Raw genomic sequence first — 14,107 nt, 5'->3', positions numbered from 1 at the left:
CCCTGCTGCCTTAAAATGTTAAGTTCAGTCAACTCAAATAAGTTTGGTCAACTTGAAATGTTAAGTTGTACTAAGTAACAACTTAGATTTATTTGTTAAACTTAACAGATAGGTAAGTAACCTAGCTGCCTTAAAATTTTAAGTTGAATCAACCCAAATATCTAAGTTGTCACTTAGTATAATTTAATATTTCAAGCTGAATAAACTTTTTTTGAGTTGACTAAACTTAAAATTTTAAGGCAGCCAGGTAACAAATTATTTTAAGTTGACGCAGCAATTTGTTTTTTACAGTGTAGATGCTCTATACTTATTTAGAAAATGACCAATAATTTGTGACCAATATTTTATATTGATTTCTCCTGGTTTCTCAAGCACGTTTTCTCATCACCACTGCTGCTATGTGGATATGACGTTTCACAACACTACAGAGACCAAGGCTTGTCCTGAGAGTCACGTTCCATAGTGTCATATTAAATTGCATAGCATTATATTTTTTATTCCATTACATCATATTGCACTGAATCGAATCGAAATTGGATCGCACTACATCGTAATAAAGGTGAATGTATCACATCACATCGGCAGCTGCTTCATATGTATCTTTATTGCATCGCATCGGTGGCTGTGCATCAAGATGCATATTGCATCGGAGATACATTATGGAGATGCACATCGCTAGTGTAAACACAAGGAAATTATGTTGGCTGTTTTGGTTTAAGCTTTAGCTCATATAAGAAACTCTTTCTGAAACTGTTCAACCCTCAGGTCATTCATTTCAGCTTGAGACTTAAGGAATGTGTTTTTTCATCTGGGATCAAATGTCACTTGGATGAACTGGGATTCAGGGAAACCTTTGAGTATTCAAAGATTGAAACTGTCAGCATATAGACGTTTAATGGCAAAACTGCAGTAACAGTTTTGGTCCCACTTTATATTAGGTGGCCTTAACTACTATCTAATTACATTTAAATGAATCATATGGTACAGTGCACTTATTATATACATACATGTTTGTACATTGTACTTATATTTTTAAAAATACCTATATGTAATTACATCTGTAATCAATTAAATTAACCTATCACTTACACCTTAACCTACCCTTAAACCTACCCACACCACCAAACTTGTCCCTAACCTTACAAATATCCCACCGCAATAGAAGCAAAAGTGTTTTGCAATACATAATGACCTCAATAACTACATTGTACTTATTTTTTGATAGTAGTTAAGGCCACCTAATATAAATATATTATTGTTTAATTGAGAAGTTTTTTGTTTATCTCAGCGTTACTTTCAATATCTAAAATCTAATGTTAATCTTAGCTTCAAGTCAAAGATTAAACCAAGTCTTGGTCTCAATTAGAGCTGCATTGACAATTCTAATGCCAAGTTCTGTCATGAAACTGTAGATGGCGCATGCTGATAGGTTATTAATGGAAACTGATAACATTCATAGCATTAAACTATTTGGCACTAGCTGACTGGTTCATGTTGCATACATACATGAGTTTGCTGCTTTACATTTAAATGGCTGGATAGCATTCACCACAGCATTTTGCTGCATGCTTTCAGAGTTCCTCTGAAACCCTCCACCTCCCCAGCTCCACCTGTATAGATCTGCTACGGGTTATTATATATGCTACTTGCGCTGCACCAGTAAATACTCACAGCGGCACATCGGCATATGTATTTGCAGGAGCAAGTTCCTGTCTTTGCAGCAGCAGCAGCAATAATCCACAACAGCAATAACCAACAGTAGCAGCAATGCAGCAGCGTAGCAGATCTATTTCACCCAAGACCAAATACATTACCATTGTCATATCCATTACAATGCTAAAATCTTCAGAGAGTTGTCATGATAGAAATTCAGGTGCTTTCTCTTTGTTCAAAATGTTCTTCAAAAGTTTTTCTAAAGTAACTTCATTTTAAGTTTCAGTATGTAATTATGTATGTTTTTGCTTTATGTGCAGTAGGTTTGCTGACATACTAGTATGAAGGAAAGAGTTAGGTTGGGATTTTTAAGTATATGGGTTTTTAAGAACATGAAGTGTCATTTTCAAGAACAGTGAAGAGTGATTTTATCCATGAAAATGTGTTTGTACAGAAATATAATTGTTCATTTAATAATAATTATGACTATGCATTTGTGTATGTGTGTAGGACCTACAGGAGAGCGAAGTGTGTCAGGATGAGTTGGCCCTCAAGGTGCAACAGCTGAAAGCTGAACTTGTGCTCTTTAAAGGACTCATGAGCAATGTAAGTGTGAGAAGCAAAACATAATCTCAGTAAACACAAACACAGCCAGGGCTACAACACAGGACAATAAGTTATCATCCAAAATTAAAATATAATATATAATTTACTCACCATCATGTAATCATGAACCTCATGTTGTATTGAATATGTACTTGAAGTGCACTTCAAATCTATGTTTTTAAAAACCTGTACTTGCAGATAATTTAATATAAATTAAATAAAAGGCCACTTAAATGTACTTAAGGGTACACTTTCATCACTTTTCATATTTTTCAGTGGCTACCATCAACTGTTTGGTTACCAGCATAATTTTGGGAGGAACTATCTCTTTAATATATTATTAAGTGTATTAAATTTCAACTTTAGCATCACAAAAACGTAACTGCAAATATATTTAAATACATGACATAAAATTTTCAATAGAAGTGACATTGAAATATAGAAATGATTATGAAATTCTATTTAGAGTCCTATTTAGGTGAGTCAAAAAGCACTCGAAAGCTAATTGCATTTAACATTAATGTTAATTCATTTAAGTACATTTTCATTTAACTGCAATTAAAACTGCAATTACGTATTCATTATTTATGTAATAAATCTAGTCTGTGTACTAGGTAATGGCTGTCAAGATCACATTGGTTGACCAGCTCTAACCAGCGCAAACCAGCATGAAGTAGTTCAGGAATTCATGATGGTCTAAGCTGTTTTAATGGCAGCCATTTGATTTCATTGCATTGCTCATGTTAAAAGTTTAAATCAACAAATCACACACACTCAGGGGTTTGTTTCTGGTGAGCTCATGAACAATATGTGCTTTCATTGCAGCTGTACTCATAGCGCTCACATTTTTGAAAGCAGACACAGTTGTCACATTTTCTAGAGAAATGAATGAGTGTTCATTCTTTGTGTGTTTGTTCACATAAATGCTCACACGCAAATACATGTGCCGAGTACACTTAAACTTTCCCACCTCTATACTTTCCGCAGTTAGCACTTTATTTAAATCTTTTGAATGCGTTTCATGGAATTTATTATCTGAAAATGAGACATTACCCGTCTTTGTATCAAATACTTTTCCCAGAAGTGATTTATCACAGAGTTCAAAGAGATAAAAATAGCTTGTTTTGTGAGTTTAAAACACATGTTGTTCACTGCAAATCCAAGGAAGGGCACAGACATCACAGTTTGCCTCATTGTGTGCCACAATAGACGTGCCACTGCGGTTTCAGTTTCACATCATCTGAAACCTCAGTGCCGTGAATAGTAAACAGAATACTTAGAAATTAGTTATTAGTTATCTTATTACTCTTGCATCAAATGACACACATAAACCCACACAAATCTGCTCACGTACAGAACCTGTCAGAGCTGGACAGTAAGATCCAGGAGAAGGCCATGAAAGTGGACATGGACATCTGCAGACGCATTGACATCACGGCTCGCCTGTGTGATGTCGCCCAACAAAGAAACTGTGAAGATCCAATCAAGATCTTTAAGGTATTCATTCACATACTCACACATCTGCACTTCCTCTTTTTCTGAAATTCTAAAATTGTTATTGTTACGCTACATATTTAATCTCTGTTGCAGATCTTTGCCTGAACACTGATTTTTTTTGTTGGGTGTTTTCTTTTTTCTTTTCTATTTAAAAAAAAAAAGAAGATTAAGGAGCAAAATATCTTGATATATGAAAGACGAGGTTATGCTAGGCTTTGAGAATACAAAATGACTATTAAATTCAGAAACCACTATGAATAATACAAGGCTACATTTTTTTTTTTTTTGTAAATGGTCTCTTCTTTTTTGACAAACATTTTAATAACAATTTTATAAGAAGTACCTTTAATGCCAGATCCAATCCTCCATGTAAATCAAATTGGCTTAAACATTAAATGTTATAGCACAGCATTGGGACATTATCTTATAAATGTAATTTCTAACAAAATGACATAATTTACAAAATTATATATACTGGTTGGGATAAATTCTTTTTCATTGTGGACCAATTTTAAAATAGAAATTACATTTTTTTCAAACCCAAAATTTTGAACCTTTGATATTTTACATTCTTTTCAAAATCCAAAACGAAATACTATTTTAATTATTTTGGTACAGTTTTATATATTAACAAGAAAAGAATAACTCAGAAAAATAACCTTTTGTAATACTGAACTGTAATACTGTTTGTAATACTGAAAGATTTTCAAACTGATGATGTTTTTATTGATATTTTTACATTCAGTGTCTTGCGAAAGCATTCATACCCCATCATTTTTTTCACGTTTTGTTATGTTGCAGCCTTATGTTAAACTGCTTTAAATGACTTTGTTTCCCATCAATCTACACTCCATACACCAAAATGACAAAGCACAAAACAGGTTTATAACAACTTTGCAAATTTATTAGAAATAAAAAAAACTGAAATGATTCCATTGCATAAGTATTCATACCCTTTTTTGGGACACTTGAAATTTAGCTCAGGAGCATTCATATCATTTATAGATGTTACTACACTTTGAGTGAAGTTAAACTGTGGCAAATTCATTTGAATGAGTATGATTTGGAAATGCACACACCTCTCAGAAATGGTTTTATAGCTGATAATGCATATCCCTGAGGTCAAAAGAACTGCCTGTCGAGCTCTGGTCTTTATGGCGTTGTGGCCAAACTCAGTCCTCTCTTCAGCGAAGACACATGAAACCCACTTGGAATTTGCAAAAAAAGCACCTACAGGACCCTCAGACTGTGAGAAACAAGACTCTCTGGTCTGATGAACCTTAATTCCAAGCATCATGTTTGGAGGAAATTAGATACCGCTCATCACCTTCTGAGTAGCATCCCAAAAGTAAAGTGTGATGGTATCATCCTCATGCTGTGGGTCTGGGTCTTCATTCTGGTTCATATGTGGTTGCTATTTGTGGTTGAAATACTGCTCTTGTTATTTCTTGCTACTTTCTCTTTTAGTTAACATGTTTTTGTACACATGAAAAATTTTCCACGATTTAAAACTATTTTAAGAGTTGAAGTGTCCATATTGTAGAATTTGGGGACTGAGAATGGCAGAGACTGACATGTTCCTGGGGACCCTGGAACAACATTGTGATTAGCCAATCAGATTTGAAAAAACAGTTTAAGAAAAGCTTACAATCTCATGTACATGTCATTCAGCAAAATATTGAGATAATCTTAATGAAAACCCAACAACAGTGCCAACAACAGCCTGGGCTTGAACGCAATCAGATATGTCTGGAGAAACCTGAAAATGTCTGCAAGCTGACAGAGCTTGAGAGGTGAAAAGGTGAGGTGAAGAATGGCAGATAATTGCCAAATGCAGATGTGCAAAGCTTGTTGCATCATATCAAAAATGACTTGAGGGCTGTGATGATGCTTCAACTAAGTACTGAGTTAAGGGTATGAATACTTATGCAATGTACTTATTTCAGTGTTTTATGTTTAATACATTTGCAAAGTTTTTTGCTTTGTCATTATGGTGTATGGAGTTTAAATTGATGTGGGAAAAAAGTAATTTAAAGCAGTTTAACATAAAGCTGGAACATAATAAAACATGAAAAAAACAAATGGTATGAATACTTTCGCAAGGCACGTATTTTACATATTCTGAACTGTACAACAAAGCATTATATTCTTATATTCCTTCTCTGTGTTTGAAATAAATGCAAAAAACCTTAAGGACAGTTCATAAAATGTCTTAAATTAATTTTTTTTTACCCCATTTTCTTAGCAAATTGTTTTTTTAGCTCTGTAAATAAATTTGAATATATTAGTATGTTGAGAAATGTGAGTATATTATCACCCAACTCTAATTTGCTAAATATCTAAGACATGAAAATATCAAGATATTATAAACACTGATGTTATGTTCCATAAAGCTGCTTTAAACAATGTGTACTGTGAAAAGCACAGTAAAAACAAAAATTGACTTGTTTTCAGAACAATCTAATGAAATTTAAGGAGGTTCATACTTAATACAAGAACAATTTAATGCCTGATGCTTCTCAAGTAAATGTATAGTTTTCGGTTTCAATCCTTTTACTGGAAAGCAAACCAAAATAAATTTCTGCAGTAAATGTCATCTCTTGTGTAATCTTGCACCCTTGTAATTCATACGACACTCCAGCCCCCACTGACTCAGCTGCTGCAGTTTCTGCTGACGCCTGCTGTAGTGTCTGAGGCACAGAGAACTGATGTGTATTGCATTATGGGTGGAAGAGGGGAGCGGTCCAACCTATAAATCTTTTTGTATGTTTGTTTCAGTGCTACGTTAGGTCAAAAATGTTAAAGCTATGAAATGGCTTAACCCTCTCTTTCTCTTGCCATCTCAGGTTCCCAGCCCTCAGAATGCCATCACCTCTCGTGCCCGTAAACAAGCCTCACAACCTGCCAATGGCAGCGAGACAGATGAGCCAGTCAGCACGTCTGAGAGTGATGGAGGTGGTGCGCGAGAGGATGAAGTGTGCACCCCTTCAACCCTGCAAATCAATGAAGAGATGCAGAGAATGTTGACCCAACTGTGAGCAATTAAAAATACTTGTTCAGAGCTGTGGTTCCTAAATGTTCTTTTTGCAGCCTGTTAATAACTAATGTAATGATTTAACCGTGTCTTTGCCAGGCGTGAGTGTGAGTTTGAGGATGACTGTGACTCTCTGGCATGGGAAGAGACAGAGGAAACGCTCCTTCTGTGGGAGGATTTCCCAGGATGCACTTTAACAGCAGACACCAATCAGGGGGAGGTTAGTGCACTTCATTCTGGTTCATATGTGGTTGCTCTTTGTGGTTGAAATACTGCTCTTGTTATTTCTTAATACTTCCCCTTTTTTAGTTTACATGTTTCTGTACACATAAAACATCTCCCACGATTAAAAACCCTCTAAGAATTCAAGTGTCCATATTGTAGAATTAATTTTTTAAATAGGAACCTATTATGCAAAAATCACTAGGTGTTTGAACACAGTTGTGTGGCTGTGAGTGAGAAGCAGGAGTCCGCCATTACTGTTTTCTTAATGTAGCTGCTGGAGATATACAACGTCAGCATCAAAGAGGCATTACAACTGTTGTGTTTTGGGACACACCAACAAATATAGGAGTCTCCATAGGACACTTTGGTTAAATTTCATTATCGAAAGAAATGTCATGGACAAAATCGGTAAAGTCCCCTGTATCTTTAGGGATCAATATCAACGCTTCGTACGCAAACGTCAGCTCCAGACAAAGTAAGTATCACGTTTTTGTTTTCCAAATCGCCTTTCTGAAAGAACCTCTTGCACTCTGTAAGGCTAATCTTGCTAAAGCTACCATTGTCTCTGCTTGTTTTCACTGAATAGGTCACGTTTAATCTTTTTGTCCCACTCACAATGTTAGGCACTAAAATGTGACATAATTGAGCTTTTTTATGAACGTTTTCCAGTACTAAAAATTAAACATGCTGTTTTTGCTAAGCAACTTTAACACTTCTATGTAAAGTTGCTCTAATGAGCTCTATTATGATTGACTAATCTCGTTGAATGTGAAATAAAAGTGCTAACGGGTCCAATATTATTGGCACTGGCCCATTTTTCAATAACAGCCTTTAGTACAAAGTAGGGGTCGACTGATTATCGGCCTGGTGTACATTTCCCAAAAACAACTATGGTCACAAGTTTGTCGTTACCAATAGAGTTCAATGGAACTTATGATCATAGTTAACAATGCTTTTGGGAAACAAACCCCTGGCCGATTATTGGCACCAATATTAAAGGGGTCCTATTATCTTTTTCTAAGTCTTGATTTTGTTTTGGGGGTGTACTAGAACATGCTCTCATGTTTGGTGGTTCGAAAAACACATTATTTTTCACATAATTTACATTATTACAATACCTTTCTCCCCAGCCTGGCGGTGTTTCAGTACTGCCACGCCCCTTGTCAAAGCAGTTAGCGCAAGCTAGATTAATAGTGAATCTTACGTTTTAAATATAGATATTTTTCTTACAAAAATGCATCGATTCGCTACAGGAGACCCCCGGGAGCTGTTTGAGACACTTTTTATTATGGATGGATGCACTTTATTAGACTCCGATTGCATTCGTCTGAAAGTCATATACACCTAGGATGCACGGAGCGTGAGTAAATAACACGCTACAGTAATGTTGAGTCCCATCCTCAGCCTGTGAGATCGCAGATACTATTGATATTATTGTGCTAATTTATTTAATTATTTTACATACCTAGTTCCATCGCCCGAAACCAGCTCCAGCATAAGATATAACATAGCATAACATTATCAAAAAACATAATCACTGATCAGCCTAGCCTATTCTAGTGCAAGTTTATGCATTTTAAAAAACATTCGCGTTAAAAATGAAGCTATCTACACTGTATGATGAATAAATCTGTTACCACACACTGCACACGCCATGTTACGGCTCCGACGCAGCAACCGGAGTAGATCACGGCTTCGGCATGTGTTTCGACCCCTGTTCTGCACATGTCTGCGGCGTGTTACTGCTCTGAAGCGGCCACTGTAGTCAATGCTTGTGTTTATACCCGCCACGCTGCGGCTCACTGAAGCTGCATCACTAAAGTTTGTCTAATTCCCCACCTCGTCCCTACACTGTAGATTTGTAACTTTGTAGATCTTTTTTATGCCCAAAGATACACACCACACACTGACTAAAATTCAAAATGTGAAAAAGCATAATAGCACCCCTATAAGCACTTTTATGGTTATCGTATTGTTTTTTTTTTTTTTAAACTGATTTGCCGATGAAATAATTAAAAAGCATTTTAAAAAGTGTTTGCCAGAGCCCTTGCTATTCTTATTTTTGATATTAATTTTAATTGTTACACTAGACATATATATATATATCAGTTCAAAATATTGTTTATCGGTCTATTTAATCTGTAATAATCGGTATCAGCATATGCCCTGAAAAACACATATCAGTTGACTCCTAGTAGAATGGCATCATGACAAAAATACATAAATAAATAAATAAATAAATAAAATCATAAAATAAAAAAAAAAATAAATAAAAATACTAATGACTGAATTTTTGTATTTAAAGACAAAAGAGTTAGTGCATTGTTTTAAATATACAGTAAAAGTACAGTAGGTACAATAAAAAAATTCTGCTTTATATTTTTAAAAATGTGCAATCAAAATCATAGAAGAGCATACTTCATACAATGGATCTTCAATACTTTTGATTATAATCTGAGAATCTTATTGGTGAACCTACTAAATATTCTTGAATTTTGTTGATGTTTACTTTTTAATAATCATCTAATTAATCTAAATTCATTTATGCATGTCTTGTTTTTCAATATGAGTATCATATATATATAAATATAAATATATATATATATATATATATCACAAGTAAAATTGAGAAGCAAAATTAAATACGCCTTTTGACAGAAATCTAACCCAATTTTATGAAGTCTATAAAAACCTTTGTGAAAATAAAAAATAAACTTAATAGCTTATTAAGCTTTTTTATACAATGTTACATGTTTTTGTCACGGTTGTGTCGAGACAAACGAAGACAAAATATAATTAACAGTCTTTAATATAATCCACAACAAGGGTAAACAGGAACAGCAGGACAACACACACCAAACTTACAACAAGGTCCGACGACAAACACTGAATTGAATACATCTTATAAAGGGGTGCTAACGATACAAGGACAGGTGTGGGTGATTAACCAATAATGACTAAACAAGAAAAGGAACAGGAAAAACCATATATGGACACAAGGGAGAAACTAACATAATAGTCCAACGGGGGTGTGACAAGGGCAAAACCAACACAGAACGGTCCAAGGGGTCTGACACTTTTAAGCATTAACCTAACATTTTGTTGTATTCATATAAAAAGTTATATAGTGTAGTTTCTCTCTACTTTAAAAATAACTTGCATTTTGCTTTCCTTTTTCATCTTTCTCTCTGTTATGATTGGCTAACCCCTTTGAATGTGAAATAAAAATGGTAATGTGTCTAATATAATTGGCACTGGCCCATTGGCCCACAAAACCCATTTGCAGATAAAATTATTTAAAAGCATTTAAAGAAAGTTTTTGTCAGAGCCCTTGTTATTCTTAACATTAATTTTATTTTTACACCAGACATATATATCGGTTCAAAATATCGGTTATCGGTCTACTTGATCTGTAATAGTCAGCATCAGCCCTGAAAAACAATATATCGGTCGACCCCTAGAATAAAGCCTTCACAAAAGAAAGAAAAGAAAAGAAAATAATAAAATAAATTAATAATACTAATAATTAAATTATTGTATTTCGAAATAGCAACAAAAAAAAAAACTTTATGTAGCGTGTAGTTTCTTTCTATATTTTTTTTTCTATTCTCTGTTTAAAATTAAGCATCAGGGCTTTATACTGATGAAAATATATAAAAAATATATTTCACGGTCATGAGATGTACCCACAATTATAGAATGACCCTGTAACATTCACCACATCACATTTTTTTTTTCTCAAGCACTCTCTCCCTCTCTTCCTCTCTGTTCTTCTTTCTTTTTCATGAAAAAGCTCTAACAGAAGTCAGACAGTGGCAGCTTCATAAAATTTGACATAGGATGAAGCTCAGATTCACATGCTCGCTCAGAGTGTCCAGAGGAGAATAGGTTTCCACTGATCATCCAGTCATGGGGTTCACTCATAGGACGCATGCAAGCACACACACACACACACACTGCTCATATTTAGGTCAGGGTACTCAGTCCAGTTTGCTGGGGGGGCGGTTCAATACTAAACATTACTGACATTAGTTAATGCGATGTTGGCTGGAAATGTGTTGCGTTTCATGGAAAGCTCAAAGGATTCAAAGTGTTTAGAGTTTTCCATCAGCGGGGTCGTTAATCTAGTATTTTATTTTCCCTCTGGTAAAATCTCATCTGCTGGTGAGTGCTTATGCTTCAGCATGAGATAATGTGTTTGTGGCCTTTCTCTCTCTCTCTCTATCTGTCTGAGCAGGAGGAGTGCTTGGAAAAGGTGATTAAGGACACTGAATGTCTTTTTAAGTCCAGGGAGAAGGAATATCAGGAGACTATAGACCAGATAGAGGTGAGAGGTTTACATTTTACTTTACATTCATGCTTTATTCATCCTGTTGATTGCAATACTATATTTAAGCAAGATAATGTACAGTCAGCTGATCATTATCACAAAATAGTCCCTTCTGAGGTTTTGTAAAAACATCCTGTCAGGGATGATTTTGTGATAATGACTGACTATACAGTACTTTATCTCCTTCATACAGCCATAAGTCATATATTTTTATATGTAAAATGTTATTGTATTCCTCCTTTCTTGTAATTTATACTGGATGCAACGTGTATAAATGTACATGTAAATGTAAGCATACAAGCCCAGTCTTATGCAGTCTGTTTCCCTATAGCTTGAACTGGCCACAGCAAAGTCGGACATGAACCGTCATCTTCATGAGTACATGGAGATGTGCAGTATGAAGAGAGGACTTGATGTGCAGATGGAAACCTGCAGGAGACTCATCACTCAGAGCGGAAACAAGTATGCAAATATCCACAAACAGACATAGGGTTTTGACTCTTAAAGGGATAGTTTATCCAAAAATGAAAGTTACCACATGAATTATTCAGCGTCAAGCCATCATAGGTGTATGTGGCTTTCTTCTTTCAGACGAATACAGTCAGAATTATATTTAAACTGTTCTGGCTCTTCCAAGCTTTATAATGCCAGTGAATGGGTGTTGAGATTTTGAAGTCCAATAAAGTGCATCCATCCATCATAAAAAAGTCCACATGGCTCCAGGGGGTTAATAAAGGCCTTCTGAAGTGAATTGATGTGTTTGTATTATAAAAATTTCCACATTTAAAACTTTATTAACTTTAATCTTGTTCACGAGAGAGTGGCGTTCCAGCAGATGACGTAGGACATAGGCGTAGCATGTGAGGAGAGAGCAAAACAAAACACCAGTCTCGAATTATTAGTACAAAACAAGGATTTGTAAATAAATGTTGGAGGATTTTGATATAAGCAAAGAGGAGACTGGTTTTCCTTTGCTGTAAACAAAACTTCTCGTGAGACTAGCATCTTCTCACTCGAGCTTAGGCTGCGCCTACATCCTACGTCATCCACTGGAACACCACTCTCTCATGAACACGAGTACGACAGTTAGTGGAAGCTAGAGATTACAGTTTATAAAGTTTTTAAGCAGATAGAAATTTCATTTTTGGCTGAACTATCCCTTTAATTACTATGAAATGTATAGCACTCCAGTTAAAAATCTTTGAATGTTTCCACTTAAATGCTGAAACCAAACAACATCTGAAAGTTTGTTTGGACAAAACTCATGAATATTTATTCTAAAGGCCCATTCACACCATGGACAATAACTATAGCGATAACAATAAAAATACAGTATTATAATCAGGGCTCCAGACAAAAACATCGAGTAAGGAGCCATTGGCTCCTATAAGAAAAAAACTTAGGCGCCGAATAATTTTTGTAGGTGCCACAGAACAAACGTGTTTTTCACATTTTAACATTTCAGTCATACTGTCATGTGTTTATGTCTAACCTTTTCTTGATTTTCTTAGCATTTTAATCCATCTTGTAGGTGACCTGGGAAATAAGGTTTACTTTAAAGTGGAGATTAAATGTCTTTTCCAGCTTGAAATATACAGTTAGAAAGAATTGTTTATTACACAGAATCTGTATCAATATCACAGTAGTGTACACCTTTACACGTTTTCCACAGTTTGACAGAACGAGTGATTACATGAGACATTTCAGTAAGTTGTACTGTAGGCTTTCTTATAAAGTAGCCCAACTTTTGATGTTAATTCATTATCATTTCGTACTATGGTAGTAAAAAGAAAGATATATTGGGTTCACTTGCCACTTGAACGAAGGCACCAAAGCGATCGTGCCTGCCACATTAAAGAGCACCAAAACCGTATTTATTGTTTGATTTTGTTACGAATTTGCCATAATTTTAAAGCTGATACTTTGTTTATTAAAAAGTAACAAAGCACAAAGCTTTTTGCGATTATTATGGCAAGTGTGCAACAAATAGGCTAATATGAAGTTCACACATTAACAGAACACAGCATTTAGATTAAGATCTTGATTACAAGAAGCCATAGTATCATTTATAAACGAGAATTGTTAACATTATTGCCAGTATCCACACAGCTGACAGCTTTACCTCTTTTAGTTTGTCTAAGTTGTGCACAAGATGGACACTACTTTGCGTGCCTCTGTCATTTTCTCTCTCATGCTGCACAACTGGAGTCTTTTTCCACTAAAACTTGATGCACATCATGTCAGTTTAATACATGAACATACAAAAGATGTGACTGCAAAACAATCAGGAAAAAGGCATTACTTGAACATTTTTAAGTGTAAATATATATTGTCATCAGTGGCGACCTCAGCAAAAAAAAAACTCGCAAATTAATATTTTTGGTCGCAAATGCGACCGTTTTAGTTGCAGTCTGGAGCCCTGATAATCATTCTAAATATAAAAGAATAGCAAAGTTCACACCATAACTGTAACACTAATGCTACAAATGAACAATATTGAAATTCCTTTCAGCTGATAAACAATTAAAACACTGACAGCCAATCAGAATCCATCCTGCTTTAAAGACCTTGGACATTTAAAGCAGCAAATGACATAGACATAAACATAAACAGAATATGATCATCCGTAGGTGTGGATGGGAATATAAATATCTTTAGTTATCTTTACAGTTACTGTTCTTGGTGTGAATAGGCCTTAAAGGTATAGCTCACCCAAAAATGAAAATTCTGTCAGTAATTACTGTTGTAATATTAATGTTGTT

At 35.0% G+C, this 14,107-nt stretch overlaps 1 protein-coding gene across 1 annotated transcript in view; it reads left to right on the top strand.

Moving 5' to 3' along the window:
* Positions 1-14,107, top strand: part of iffo1b (intermediate filament family orphan 1b) — a 28,346-nt gene that overhangs the window by 10,307 nt on the left and 3,932 nt on the right. The window contains exons 3-9 of the mRNA XM_051132147.1: positions 2,164-2,259; positions 3,616-3,756; positions 6,603-6,790; positions 6,890-7,010; positions 7,446-7,490; positions 11,253-11,342; positions 11,677-11,807. Coding sequence (XP_050988104.1) covers positions 2,164-2,259; positions 3,616-3,756; positions 6,603-6,790; positions 6,890-7,010; positions 7,446-7,490; positions 11,253-11,342; positions 11,677-11,807 — 812 coding nt within the window. The remainder of the gene's footprint in view (positions 1-2,163; positions 2,260-3,615; positions 3,757-6,602; positions 6,791-6,889; positions 7,011-7,445; positions 7,491-11,252; positions 11,343-11,676; positions 11,808-14,107) is intronic.

This window comes from Labeo rohita, chromosome 16 (assembly GCF_022985175.1).
Source record: "Labeo rohita strain BAU-BD-2019 chromosome 16, IGBB_LRoh.1.0, whole genome shotgun sequence".
Lineage (NCBI taxonomy): Eukaryota > Metazoa > Chordata > Actinopteri > Cypriniformes > Cyprinidae > Labeo > Labeo rohita.
The sequence above is the reverse complement of the archived record's forward strand: the minus strand, read 5'-3'. Positions and strand labels throughout refer to the sequence as shown.